Source organism: Echinops telfairi, unplaced genomic scaffold (genome assembly GCF_000313985.2).
Source record: "Echinops telfairi isolate 266 unplaced genomic scaffold, ASM31398v2 ScPeMD7_655;HRSCAF=1070, whole genome shotgun sequence".
Lineage (NCBI taxonomy): Eukaryota > Metazoa > Chordata > Mammalia > Afrosoricida > Tenrecidae > Echinops > Echinops telfairi.
This window is the reverse complement of record NW_022104553.1, coordinates 9,394,340-9,407,401: the sequence shown is the minus strand read 5'-3', so window position 1 is coordinate 9,407,401 and position 13,062 is coordinate 9,394,340. Positions and strand designations below refer to the sequence as shown.

The following is a 13,062-nucleotide window of genomic DNA, read 5'->3' as shown; positions in this document are numbered from 1 at the left end:
CTAATGGGCTTTGGGTCTCTCCTCCGCACTCCCCCCATCATTCACTATGGTAAGATTTTTTGTTCTGATGATGCCTTATACCTGATCCCTTCGACACCTCGTGATCCCATGAAGGCAGTGCAGTGGCTTTTTAATTCACCCAGGTCCCAGAATGGAAAAATAAAGAGTGGGTGTGTGATGGGTGTGGGGAGATTGGAAGGGTCGGAGTAGCAGCGTGAATCCTGGGGATGCATTCATTTGATAGATCCTAGGCACCAAAGCAAGGGCTAGCAAACAGGATGCGCTAGCTCCTTGGCCTCCAGGTCCTTGCAGTTTAATGAAACAAAGAATGTGATAAGCCCTGTACTAGCGTTGTGAGAGAAGGTCATTGTTAACTCACATTCAATTGGACTAACATTTCTCAGATACTTTCTAACTAATGGAGCACCAAGGCTATGTAAGACTCCTTTCCGGTCCATCTACTCCTCCTCAAAGGGATGTTTAAAATAAGTAAGAATGTTACATGTTACGGGGCATAAGCACAATGAAATCAGTTAGTTTGTGGCAATGAAGAGGGCTCAGAATTTAGAACTTGTTTCCGTTTGTCTCCACCTTACGTTAGCTGTAGGAATTGAGGCCGGACATTTCGTTGCCCGGTTTGTAAAATCGACATCTGTGCGATTGTTGTGATCAAAATTCAGTAAGATGATGAAAATGCGAAAGGACTTTCTAAAATTATACCCAGGTCAAATTGTTACGATTCTCTGCATGCTTCATAAAATTGCTGAAAATGATTTTATTCTCTTCTCACCCTTTAAAACATGCGGACAAACCTGTACATCTAACAGTCCTTTGCCTAGGGAACATGGCCTCAAAATGTCCGTCGGGAATGTATTCCCAGGAATTGCATGACTGCTACAAAACAAACCAAATTAAAAGGAAATGGAATTCCATTGCTGTGAGGCGTCCTCCGGAGCCACGCCTACGAACTGTTGTCCGAGCCGCAGCCTGCAGCCACGAAGGCACGCCGCAACTCCTTTCTCCTGAGTCAGCGGACACCATGTCTGGGAGGACCGAGGCAGGGCGCTCTAGCGGGCCACGTCTATGACGCAGCCCCTCTAGCCGTAGCCGGGAGGTGGCGTCGGACTCCGTGGTCGCCGTTTGGAAATCTGCGCGGGAAGTGGGAGGCGGGAGGTAAAGCGGCAGTGGGTTGTCCATCGAACTGCCCAATCAGGATGCGCCGTCGTAACTGATCTCGGCCTCCTGGCCGCTTTTTTGAACTGCGAGGCGGGAGGGGTGAGGGCGGGACTTCCTCTGAGCCATTTCCCGCGGAGGAGGGAGGGGGACTAGCCCCACCAATTAGCGTGCGGCAAAGCCGTGAAGGACGGCCGAGAGAGCCAATCAACGAAGGCGCTCTCTTCCGGTGCACGCACTCGCGCCGCCCGGGTCGCGGCCGTTACTGGTGGCGCGCGCGGGGACTCAAACTAGGTGAGTTCTGGGGGCCTTGCCCACAGCTCCTCAGGGTGCCATTTTCCTTCCCCCTCCCGTAGGGCAAGAGGGGCGGGCCTTGAGGGCGACCGGGTGAGGGCGACTCGGTGTTTACTTCGGGGGTTCTCGTCTTCGCCCGTGCCTGACGTCTGCCTCAGAATCGGGGTAATGAAGGCACTGGGAGCTGTGTGACCCTGAGGGAACGCACTTGGGGTGTGGCTCCAAGGTGGTGTCGTTGTGAACTGCAGCCGGGGCTCGTGGGGACCCAGCGAGTAGGCCGGTCATGCAGAGTGGACACTACGGGTCAACAGCTTCCGCGCCAGGGGGGCAGCCCTTGCTGTTTTGAGCCCCATCTCCTTTCATCGGTTCTTTACAGCCTGGGTTCGGTCATGTAGCCTCCACGAGGACCATGTGTCCTGCATAACGCGACTGCAGCCAGGCCCTATGAATCCATATGGTGCGTCGTAGGGGGAAAGGCCCCGTGCGGCTGGTCCAGCCCTTCAGGGGGCATGTGAAGGCAGAAATGGACAGTAGTCATGGTTACAAGATGCTGAGAATGTTAGGGCCGGCAAGAGTCCATGGACCCCCCCGCAGGACACAGCAGGAACCCTGGAGAACTGGGAGGCTGCCTGGAAAGACCTGGCTGAGGAAGGGACATTTGTACTGAAATTTGAAGGGATGCAGAGAAGTTGGGCCAGGAGCCATCTGGGTGGAGACGGACCGATGTGGAGGCCAAGGCAGGGCGTTCAGGCGGTGCTTAGGGAGAAGGACCAGGGGAAGGGGAGAACATTGGATATGACGTTGAGGGTAGTGGAGGCTGTTGCTGAGATTTATTGTCCTTTGGACATGGAAAGGCAACTCCAGCTCAATGTCATGACTCAAAGCTCAACTCGAACTCTGTCGGTTGTGTCTCAGCTACCCTAGAGGACAAGGTAGAGCTGGTGGGTTTCTGAGGCTCTGCAGTGTAGGAAGCCTTGTCTTTCTCCTGTGGAGCAGCTTGTGGTTTGGAACTACTGACCTTGTCGTTAGCCACCCAACTCCCACCCACTACACCACCAGGGCTCCTGGACAGCCAGCAAACGACTATTGAACAGGAAAGGTCTTTGGGTGATCTTGGGCAAGCTCATAAACCCATTTGTCTGCCACAGTGACGTTTTATGAAAGAAAGAAAATAGTGCCTACCTTTCAGAGTTCTTCTTCTTTTTTAATCATTTTATTAGGGGCTCATACAGCTCTTAGCACAATCCATACGTACATCAATTGTGTAAAGCACATTTGTACATTCATTGCCCGCATTCTGAGGGTTCTATTAAATGAGTTAGTCAATCTAAAGTAACTAGAACAGTGCTTAGCACATAGCAAGCGCATATATATATATAAAGAGGCTTCAAAAATTCATGAGAAAAATCCATTATCTTTGAATTCCACTTTCCCATGAATTCTCTAAAGCTCCCTTGTATGTCAGCTATTTTTATTACCTGATCACACTGGGGTGTTAAGGGTAAGATGTAAAAACATGGCCCGCACAACCTGAATATATATTCTTATCCTTTCCGCTTACTGATTTTTTAAAATATGTAGCATTACTGTCTTAAAAATATGCTCACATTTTTAAAAATATGCTAGCATTACTCTCTTAAACATAGGGCAGCTATGCTTGATATTTGACATGGGGCCCAACCCATAGTTCATGTTCACAGAGGTTAGTTCCCTTTAAATGGTCTTTCTCAAACTCATGGACATGAAACCAACTTAGCAAGTCTACATTTAAAAGTTAGAGGGGGGAGGGGGGCATGACAAAAATGTTAAAGTGCCATCAATTTGATTCCAATTCATAGCATCCCGGTAGGACAGAGTAGAATTGCCCCTGTGGGTTTCCGAGATTATAAATCTTTACATCAATTCTAGGGATTGTTTCTCATTCGAAATATTTGAAAAAGTCTTCCGAAGGATAACAGAACAAAAGCAAAGTATCGATTTCCCTTCCTACCCAGCTTTACCCACTATCAGCCTCTTCTCTGATGCCCTTTGTGTGTGTGAGCTAATGATGGAAATGACGATCGTGTGTTCCCTTCCAGATCATGGAGGACACCCAGGTGATTAACTGGGGTGTTGAAGAAGAGGAGGAGACAGAGAAATCCAGTGAATCTGTGCGGTGCACCTTGGAGCCCCTGGGACGACTACATATTTTCAGCAGTGCCCACGGACCAGAAAAAGGTCAGAGGGTATTATATGCAGAAATATCTGTATCGTTGTGTGCCACTGAGCCCATTCCAACTCATAGTTATCCTGTGGGACAGTTGAACCACCCCAGGGGGTTCCTAGACTGGCTGACGCCTTTGAACCAATTACATTTTAATCCACAGCTGAGTGACCCATTGTAATTTCTGAGTTCCTTAGTGCCAATATAGAGCCTTTCATTTGGGGGAGCAGGGTTTGGGAAGGTACAGGAGGAAGACCGGGAAAAAAAACCTCCAACTTTTTTCTGGAAATAGAGAGCCATCGCCTTCGAGTTGATTCTGTCTCAGTGATAAGGTTTCAGATACTGCAAATCTTGAAAGAAGCAAGCAGCCTCAGATTTTTCCCAGGAGCTGCTAGTGGGCTTGAACTGCTGGCCTAGGAGTTAGCAGTCCTACATGTAACCCACTGTGCCACCAGAGCTCTGTGAGAATAGAGAACAGGTTACTGCTGAGTTGATTGTTCTGGTCTAGTGCCTCTGATTCTGAGGGTAGTTTTACTTTGGTAGGAGAAGGTGAAGAGATTCAAATAAAAGTCAGTGTGGCTAATGAATATTATTGACCATAGCTACCCATTAGCAAGCAAGACAATTAACTCCAACAAGAGACTTTTTACAAATTAGAGGTTACATATGCCAGACATAGAAGCAACACTTGAAGTCTGCTCGTCTCAGAAATGTCATTTGCATGGGCAGTTTATATGTTAACTTGTCTCTTACCAACAAGCTACTCTGGCATCTCCAAGGCAGAATGCTTGCTTTCTGTCATTTGTAGCACTGAGGGTAGGTGATGAGGTGGGAAGGATAGAGAAAAGGGCAGTCAGAGAAGACCAGAACCTTCCATATGGGCAGGGCGGAAAGAATGGAATCAGGGGCCCACGAGACTGTGTTCTTCATCTCCTGTCCCCACTTCGTGAGTTTTGGGAAAATGAGATTATCTGTAGCAAGTGATTGGAATTGGGAACATAAGAACATAAAAAGTGCTCAGTGAACATTTGCTACTTGCTTCTACCTGGTACAAGGTAGGTGCTCAATAAATCTCAGTTTCCACAAACAAGTCAGTGTGGCTCTGTGGGTACTGAGCATGAATAGTGTATCCCATGTACTCCTCAGTGCCTGGATGCCCTAGGGCTGGTTATTGTGCTAGTGCATGTATGGACCAAGAAAGTAGTGGAACATTTCACAGGAAGATTTTCCTCAGAACACACCAGCCAGGACTCAAGTCTTGTGGAACCTATCTGCCTCTCTGATTCGTAGATTTCCCGCTCTACCTTGGGGAGAATGTGGTAGGCCGAATGCCTGACTGCTCTGTGGCCCTGCCTTATCCATCCATCTCTAAACAACATGCAGTGATTGAGATCTTGGCCTGCAACAAGGCCCCTGTCCTCCGGGATTGTGGGAGCCTCAATGGCACGCAGATCCTGAGGCCTCCTACAGCCCTGAGCCCCGGGGCGAGGCATCGTCTCCGGGACCAGGACTTGATTCTCTTTGCTGACTTGCCCTGCCAGTACCATCGCCTGGATGCCCCCCTGCCTTATGCCTCCCGGGGCCCTCTAACTATAGAGGAGACACCCAGGGTCCAGGGAGAAATGCGACCCAAGGGGCTTCTGTTGGCTGAGGACTCGGAGGAAGAAGTAGGTAAGTCTGTGGTGTGGGGAGGGGAGGGGAGGGAGGAGACGGGACCAGCAAGTACACAAATGCCCACTTTCTCCTCTTGACAGATTCTGAAAGCACCAGGGACAAAGTATCAAGGACCACGTTCTCCCCTGTCCCGACAGTAGTCCCAGAGAGGTGAGTGTGGAGGGAGACTTCAAAGGAAGAGGGACCAAGAGCTGGAGGGCCGACCGTCTTCACAGAGAGATTAGCATGAATGTGCAGTGAGCACCTCCGCGCTGCCTAGTAGAGCAGCAGTGAAACTATCTCGAGAGAGCCAGAACTAAGTAGCCGCCTCTGTCTACGCTCCAGACACTCATCACTGAATGAGGTATCCCTTCTGGGAAAGTTCTGACTTTTCCTCTTCTCTTCCCTTCACAGTGATGAAGAGGGGGCTTCCTTAGCCTTCAATTTAGACAGTGACACAGATGACGAGGAGGGGCAGCGGCGAGTAACAAGGCAGGCTGCCTCGGATGCCAACAGAGGCACTCCTGCCGAGGCAGAGTGGCCTGGGGCTGATGAGGCGGCTGGGGTCGCAGGGGCACGCCACTTTGACCAGCATCGGCCTTCAGGGAAGACAAGAGCCCGTGCTGTAAGGGTTGAGAGCGATGCAGGCAAGGCGGTGGCTCCAGTCAGAGTGATTCCGGAGAGAAGCCATCCAGCTGGGGAGGACAGTGACACAGATGTGGATGAGGACAGCAGGCCTCCGGGAAGGCCACCTGAGTGCCCTTTGGAAAGGGGCCAGCCCTCCGACTTCATCGACAGTGATACTGATGTGGAAGAAGAGGGGATCCCTGCGACCCCAGTTGTAGTTCCGATGAAGAGGAAGCAGATCTTCTATGGGGTTGATAAGCCTGGTCCTGGGGTATCCGCCTTGGCACGTCTGCAGAAGAGCCAGGCTGGTGGTAATGCAGATGGGGGGGAGCAGGGTGAGGCTCCACTGGCAGTCCCTCTGGAGAGAAGCCAGGAAGGCTCAATAGTGGTGAACAGCGATACGGATGACGAGGAAGAAGTCCTGGCGGCACTCACCTTGGCACGTCTTAAAGAGAGCCTGGTTACGACAAACCCCAGAGGCACAGATGTGGAAGAAACCAGGGCCCTGCCTGTGATCCCTCTGGAGCACAACCAGACCTCCGCTGGGAGAGACAGCGACACAGATGCGGAGGAGGACAGGCACCCAGGGGAAAAGCGACAGGCTCTCCCTGAGGATGGATCCCTTGTTGTTGCACATTCAGAAAAGAGCCAACCTCCTAGCAGGGGTGGTGACAGAGACGTGGGAGAAAGGCACTCACTTGGAGCCCACCTGCAGAGAGGACAAGCCTCCACCACAGTGGACACCAACCCAGGAACAGAGGAGAAAGTTACGCCGCAGGTACCTGTGAAAGGGATAGCTCCAACAGGCAGGGGAGCCGAAGGGAGCCCAGCCAAGATGCCTATAGGGCACACAGAGGAAGAAGAAGCCCACCCTTTTACAGCCTCAGAGTTGGCACATGTAAGAAAGATCCAACTCCCGGCAAAAGGGCATGGTGGAACAGAGTGGGCTGCAACTGTTCTTGAGCAAGAGAGAGTTCTTGGGGCCAGCACCCAGGATGGGGCGCCTGTGGCCCAAGTGAAGCAGGACCTAGTGGTGGACACAGGCACTCCAGGGGATCCCTCCCAGCCACACAGAGAGGGAGCCCCACATGAGGGCGGGACTCAAGAGTCTAAAGACAGCCCTGACGGTATGTGCTGGCCTCTCTTTCTTGCTTATTTGACCCCTAAAATAAAGAACGGTTGTAGTGGTTGGGCGGGGGAGAGAACAGTGGAGGATCAAACTCGGTTTTGTACTTTCTTCTGTTTCTCCTCACTAGATTCTGAAGATCTGTACCTACAAGCTACCCAGTGCTTTGTGGACCAAGGGATTACGAGCGTAGGAGGTGAGGCCATCTGCTGACTGGGCGCGGGCGCCCGTAGGAACTAGCAGACTAGACTGGTGGCTCCTGGCGGGTGGGAAAGCTGGAGTGAGGCGGGTGGGAGCGGGGGCTGGGCTTTGTGAAGGAGCTGTGCTGAGAACACTGTTGCTCGTGCAGCCATCCAGAGTGTGGAGGAAGAACCTACCCAGGACTTCCTGAGTATGCCACGCCAAGAAGAACCTGGCCCTTCCTGTTACAGTTCTGAGACCCCAGGTACAGGGAACTCCCCTCCTCCATGTTCCCAACCTTGCAACTAGTCCTGTTGTCTCTCAGCCCTTTGACTGCTTGGCCAGTGTTTCTCTGTTGCAGGGGGGGGGCGGGGGGCCAGCCTGAATAGACCCAGCTCACTTTTTCAGGAGCAGCTCAGGGAGTGTGCACATGACAGTGTCGGCTTCGCTTTCGGAGACCAGTGGTAGAGCTGTCACCACTGTTCCCAGCTTCCCACTTCCCACCCACCGCCTCACCACTCCCTTGTAAGATCCCAGTTAGAGCTGCCATTCGTGACTTTGTTATCTAAAGCGTTGTCAGTGTGTTATCTTTTCAGCTTACATGTCTTCCACATTTTCTCACCTTGTGTCCTGTGTGCCTCTGCCCAGGTACTCCGGATGAGCCGTGGGAACTCTTACCTACACAGCCATTCTGTCCAAGAGCACCAGAGGCCTCAGAGACTCCCCTTGAGGCCCATGGAAATTGTCCCCCCTTCCCATCTGGTGGGGCAAGTCCACTAGACCAGCATCCAGAGAGCCCAGTTCATCACACAGAGTCACTGGGAACTCAAGGCCAAGAGGTGCCGGCTGAGCAGGAAAAGCTGGGTGCCCCAAGAAGAACAACAGGAAGGGTGTCCCCTGAGACAAAGCCCTTGGAGAGGGGGACTGAGGAACCGCTACCAGAAGGAGAGCGAGAAGATGGGACCGCAAAGGAAGACTTAGCCAGGGGGCTGCTGAATAGAGGACAAAGACAGGTGTTAGCTAGAGCTCCTCAGAGCCTAGAGTCCGAAGCGAAGGTGAAGCGTGCACATGCCGAAAGGGCTGGGAATCGTTTGGAGGTAGAAATGGGGACATCCGTGGAAATGCAAGAGACAGAATTAGAGAGGCAGGCCCTTGCAAGAGGAATGTTTGAGAGAGAAGCCGAAAGACCAGCACCAGAGAGCGCGAAGGAGTTAGCAGGGACAGACGTCACGGAACCCACAGGGCTACTGGAAGACCTAGGCGCACACAGCAGGGAGACCCAGGGTGGAGGCCAGGACCGGAGAGGGCGGCCCTCACATCCAACACCAGTAGCTTCTGGCAGCCAGTCGGGTAGAAGAAGGGTAGCCCCAATGAGACCCAGAAGGCAGCAGAGAGGTAAGTCAGGGTAGAGGAATCCAAAGGGATCCCATGGCCCCCGCTGATCATCAGACCCTGAGCAACTGGCGGCAGTGGCTCGGGCTCAACTGCCTGTGTCCTTACTTTCTGTCTAGGCAGCATGAATTCCAAGATGCCGCCTGCTGGGAAGCCTGCCAGGGTGAGGCCTGCTTTCACCACTGGTCTCTGTTGGCCTGCATTTTGTCTCCTTACTTGCCCTGTGTTCCCCAGAGTCTCCATTTTCTCCCATTGTCACCCGTCCTTAGAGGGTTTCTAGAGTCCCTGGGTGGCTCAAAAGTTAAGCACTCAACTCTTAACCTTAAGGTAGGCAGTTCAGCCCACCTAGGGGCCCCTTGGTTATCCCCTGATGTCCTCCTGAAGGTCACAGCCTTGAAGCCCTTCTGGAACGCTCACATTCGGGCTCCATGCAGATGGCTTCATTGTGTTGGTTTCTATCCCTGTGTGCCACACCCACTGTTTCCCGTAATACCCCTACCTCACTAAGAACAAAAGTCCTCCGTGGTGCCCCAGCTCTCCTCATCATGGCTGCCACCATATGTGGAGAACACCGTGCGTGCGTGCGTGCGTGCGTGCGTGCGCCATGAGGAGAATTCCCTGGGAGAGAGGACCATTCCCTCAGGAAATTCCAATTTGGGAAGAGAGGTCCCAGGGAAATGTCAGCAAGCACATGTTAGCCACAGTGTTCTCCCCTTTCCCTTCCTCACTTGTTTCCATTTCTTCCCAGGGTGAACAGGAATCTCCATCAGTGCCTGAAGCCTCAGCCAGACCCCCAGACCCCCTTATCCCTCAGAGCCCGAAATGTCCTGTACCTCAGTCCCCCCTTTCCCCCACTCGGTCTTTGGAGGCTCCTCTGCCTAGGACCAGGCAAAAAAAGAGCATAAACACACTAGAGGCTCCATTGCCCCCAGAGCTAGAGCCTCTGGACCCAAAGTCTAAAGTCAGAGCCCGGGGATTGTCTAGGGCCAAACCTTCAGTGTCCTCTACTGCCCATGAGCCGCCCCCTCCTACCCACATAGACCAGCCTGTCACCCCCAAGCCTACATCTGAGGCCATTTGGGGCAGGACACATAGGTCCTCTGTCGGGACCTGTGAACCAGTTGGGCCCATAGCCCCTGAGGCCCAGTGTCCCACTTCCACAGACCAGCCTCTCATTCCTGGGGCCCTGTCTCAGGCCATGGGCAGGACACGGCGGTCCTCTGCCAGGACTCTCGGGCCAGTTGGGCCCACAGCCCCTGAGCTCCAGCCTTCCACTTCCACAGACCAACCTGTCACCCCCAAGCCCACAGCTCGGGCCACTAGGAACAGAACACAGAGGTCCTCTGTCAAAACCCCTGAACCAGTTGAGGTCCAACTTCCCATCTCCACAGACCAGCCTGTCACCCCCAAACCCACAGCTCGGGCCACTAGGAGCAGAACACAGAGGTCCTCTGTCAAAATCCCTGAACCAATCGAGGCCCAACTTCCCATCTCCACAGACCAGCCTGTCACCCCTGAGGCATCACAGGCCACTCGGGGCAAGACATGTAGGTCTGTCAAGACTCCTGAACCAATTGAACCCACAGCCCCTAAGCGCCAGGCTTCTCCTGCAGACCAGCCTGTCGTCTCCAGGCCCACTCAGAGCAGGGCATGTAGGTCTTCTATTATGACCCCTGAACCAATTATCCCCCAGACCCCTGAGCTCCAGCCTTCCACCATTATACATGACCCTCTGACCCCCAACTCCACATCTCGTGCTATTCAAGGCAGGACAAGCAGATCTGGTAAGACCCTTGGACCAACTGAGCCCACAGCCCCTGACTTCCAGCCTCCTGCCCCAACAGACCAGCCTGTCACCCCCAAGCCCACAGCTCGGGCCACTAGGAGCAGGACACAGAGGTCCTCTGTCACGATTTCTGAACTCATTGGACACACAGCACATGAACTCCAGTCTGTCCCCTCAAAAGACCCGTGTGTCATCCCCAAGCCCACCTCTCAGGCCAGAGTGCATAGGTCCTCTGCCAAGGCCCCCGGATTGCCTGATCTTGAGCCTCTCAAACCCGCAGATCAGCCTGTCAACCCTGAGCCCATATTATCCACCACTCGGGGAAGGGCACCCATGTCTTCTGTCAAGACCCCTGAACCAGTTGTACCCACAGCTGCTGAGCTCCAGCCTCCTAGCCCCATAGACCAGCCTGTCACCCCCGAGGCCAGCCGTAACAGGAGGCAAAGGGGCGCCAGGAAGCAAGAGTCACTTAAAACAGCTCCCCTTGTCTGTGAGCCCTGTTCCACACCGGCACCTCAATCCCAGTCTGAGAGTCGCCTAAGACGAGGAGCAGCTGAGTCCCATAGGCCCATTCCTGACCCTGCCAGCCCCCAGCTGCTTGAGACACCCACTCGTACTTCCCAGATCAAAGAGGAGGAAGAGGAAGGTAGTTCTGGGTTGAGCCCAGAGCCCCGGCCTAAAGCCCCTCAAAGCCGCAAGAGAACCTTGCCTACCCTGGATTCATCCCCACTTCCAAAACGGCCCCCAAGAGGGCAGTTCCCTCAGCAGACAGAGTTCCTGAAAGAACCACAAAAAGAGACTGCAGGGAAGAAAGAGGTAAGTGGGCTGGAGCCAAGAAGCCAAGAGGAAGGACTTGACAAATCCCTACCACAGTCATTCTTAATCCTAGAATGTAGTGCTGCCAGGACCAGTCAAGAGGAAGAGAGAGCAGACGGAGGAGGAGCCCAAAGGAACTCAGAGCCGCAGCGTCCGACAGCGACCCAAGCCTAGCCAGCAGTCCACAGCCCCCAGTGTAAGTGAGAAGGGGCAGGGGACTTACGGGAGATGGGCAGTTGGGGGAGGATGGTGTCCGGAGTTACAGAACCAGCTACAGCTGGCACAGGTTGCTGGCATCAGCTCAGGCCGACGCCCTCCACAGGTTCTCTTCACAGGCGTGGTGGATGCGCGGGGAGAGCGGGCTGTGCTGGCCCTGGGCGGAAGTCTGGCCCACTCAGTGACGGAGGCTTCGCACTTGGTCACAGATCGAATCCGCCGAACAGTCAAGTTCCTGTGTGCCCTGGGGCGAGGCATCCCCATCCTCTCCCTAGACTGGCTGCACCAGGTAAGAGGATGGCAGACCAATAAGGATGGTGACAGGAGAAGACTGCTCACAGCGCTCTAGAAAGCAGTGGTAGATGGATAGACGTGTCTGGGAAGACAGGAAAGGATAATGAAGCAGCAATCTTTTCGTTCATTTAGGAGATAGTTCAGAAGCTCCCTACAATTGCTAGAGAAAACAACGGAGTGAGGGCTGGGCTAAGCTCTTATGCTGACTGTTCCCTTCCTTAGTCCCGCAAAGCTGGTTGCTTCCTGCCCCCGGATGAGTATATAGTGACTGATCCTGAGCAGGAGAAGAACTTTGGCTTCAGCCTTCAGGATGCCCTGGGCCGGGCTCGGAAGCAAAGGCTGCTGGAGGTTAGTCTCCCTTCTGCCCCGTGCCTGTGCCTCCACACTCCCTCCAGAGAGTGCCCTCAGGCCCTTGCCCTCTGAGAGCTTGCATCTGCTGTTGTCTGTGTTCCCCCCCTCAGGGCTATGAGGTTTATGTGACCCCTGGAGTCCAGCCACCACCACCGCAGATGGGAGAGATCATCAGCTGCTGTGGAGGCACGGTCCTGCCCAGTATGCCTCGGTCCTACAAGGTAGGGGGTTAGAGGTAGCTGGAATGGGGAAAGACTGGCAGGAGAAATAGAGGCACACATGGAGCAGAGGGTCACGAGAGGGTTGAGGGAAGGACCTATGGTATGGACAGGGATGGGAATGAGGGGAGATGTGTGAGAGCCTGTATTTCATGCCTGTATTTACAAGCCTGAATAAATTCTGTTTCAACTCATTGGGCAAGAATACTTCATAGCCAAGCGCAGTCCACTTGCTCTGGTTTTTCTCCAAGAAGGTATACTTGCATGATGCTAAGGACCCCTGGTGGCGTAGGGACTCAGCCACTTTCCTTCCATAAAGATTGACAGCCTGGGGACCCAGAAGGGACAATGCGGCTCTGCCCTATCGAGTTGCTATAAGTTGTAATCAACTCCATAGCAGTGAGTTTTTTAAGTATTTAAGGTTGATCGGTGGGTTCTGAACTTGTTTGTCTAGGATTCTTTTTCACACCTGACATCCTGCTCCGCTCTGTCTCTCCTCAGCCTCAGAGAGTAGTAATCACTTGCTCCCAGGATTTCCTTCGGTGCTCCATCCCCCTCCGGGCTGGGCTGCCTGTCCTCTCCCCTGAGTTCCTGTTGACCGGCGTGCTGAAGCAGGAAGCCAACCCAGAGGCCTTCACCTTCTCCCCCGAGAAGCCGGCAGCCACCTGAGAACCCCAGTGCCCTTTGTGCCTCCTCAGCCTGTAAATAAAGTTTGTGACACAAATCCTTGAAA

The 13,062-nt window shown here is 53.4% G+C and overlaps 1 protein-coding gene across 3 annotated transcripts; it reads left to right on the top strand.

Moving 5' to 3' along the window:
- Positions 1-1,411: 1,411 nt before the first annotated feature.
- MDC1 (mediator of DNA damage checkpoint 1) lies at positions 1,412-13,062 on the top strand. Of its 3 annotated transcripts, XM_045292735.1 has the most exons (16): positions 1,412-1,467; positions 3,546-3,684; positions 4,961-5,341; positions 5,425-5,494; positions 5,738-7,077; positions 7,207-7,272; positions 7,426-7,521; positions 7,905-8,651; positions 8,768-8,811; positions 9,397-10,143; positions 10,489-11,250; positions 11,324-11,446; positions 11,573-11,755; positions 11,983-12,108; positions 12,222-12,332; positions 12,831-13,062. In XM_045292735.1, exons 2-16 carry the CDS (start codon positions 3,549-3,551, stop codon positions 12,996-12,998), a joined length of 5,100 nt encoding a protein of 1,699 aa, XP_045148670.1. In that variant the 5' UTR covers positions 1,412-1,467; positions 3,546-3,548; the 3' UTR covers positions 12,999-13,062. The 3 variants fall into 3 exon arrangements, with proteins under 3 accessions (XP_045148670.1, XP_045148668.1, XP_045148669.1); XM_045292733.1 differs by having other exon boundaries at positions 9,397-11,250; XM_045292734.1 differs by lacking the exon at positions 1,412-1,467 and adding an exon at positions 1,615-1,632 and having other exon boundaries at positions 9,397-11,250.

Excerpts from the sequence above, each read along its gene's own strand:
- MDC1 (XM_045292733.1), top strand. The coding sequence starts at position 3,549 with ATGGAGGACACCCAGGTGATTAACTGGGGTGTTGAAGAAGAGGAGGAG. Across the intron at positions 11,251-11,323 it reads AGACTGCAGGGAAGAAAGAG|AATGTAGTGCTGCCAGGACC; the intron begins GTAAGTGGGCTG and ends TCTTAATCCTAG. Across the intron at positions 12,109-12,221 it reads GGAAGCAAAGGCTGCTGGAG|GGCTATGAGGTTTATGTGAC; the intron begins GTTAGTCTCCCT and ends TCCCCCCCTCAG.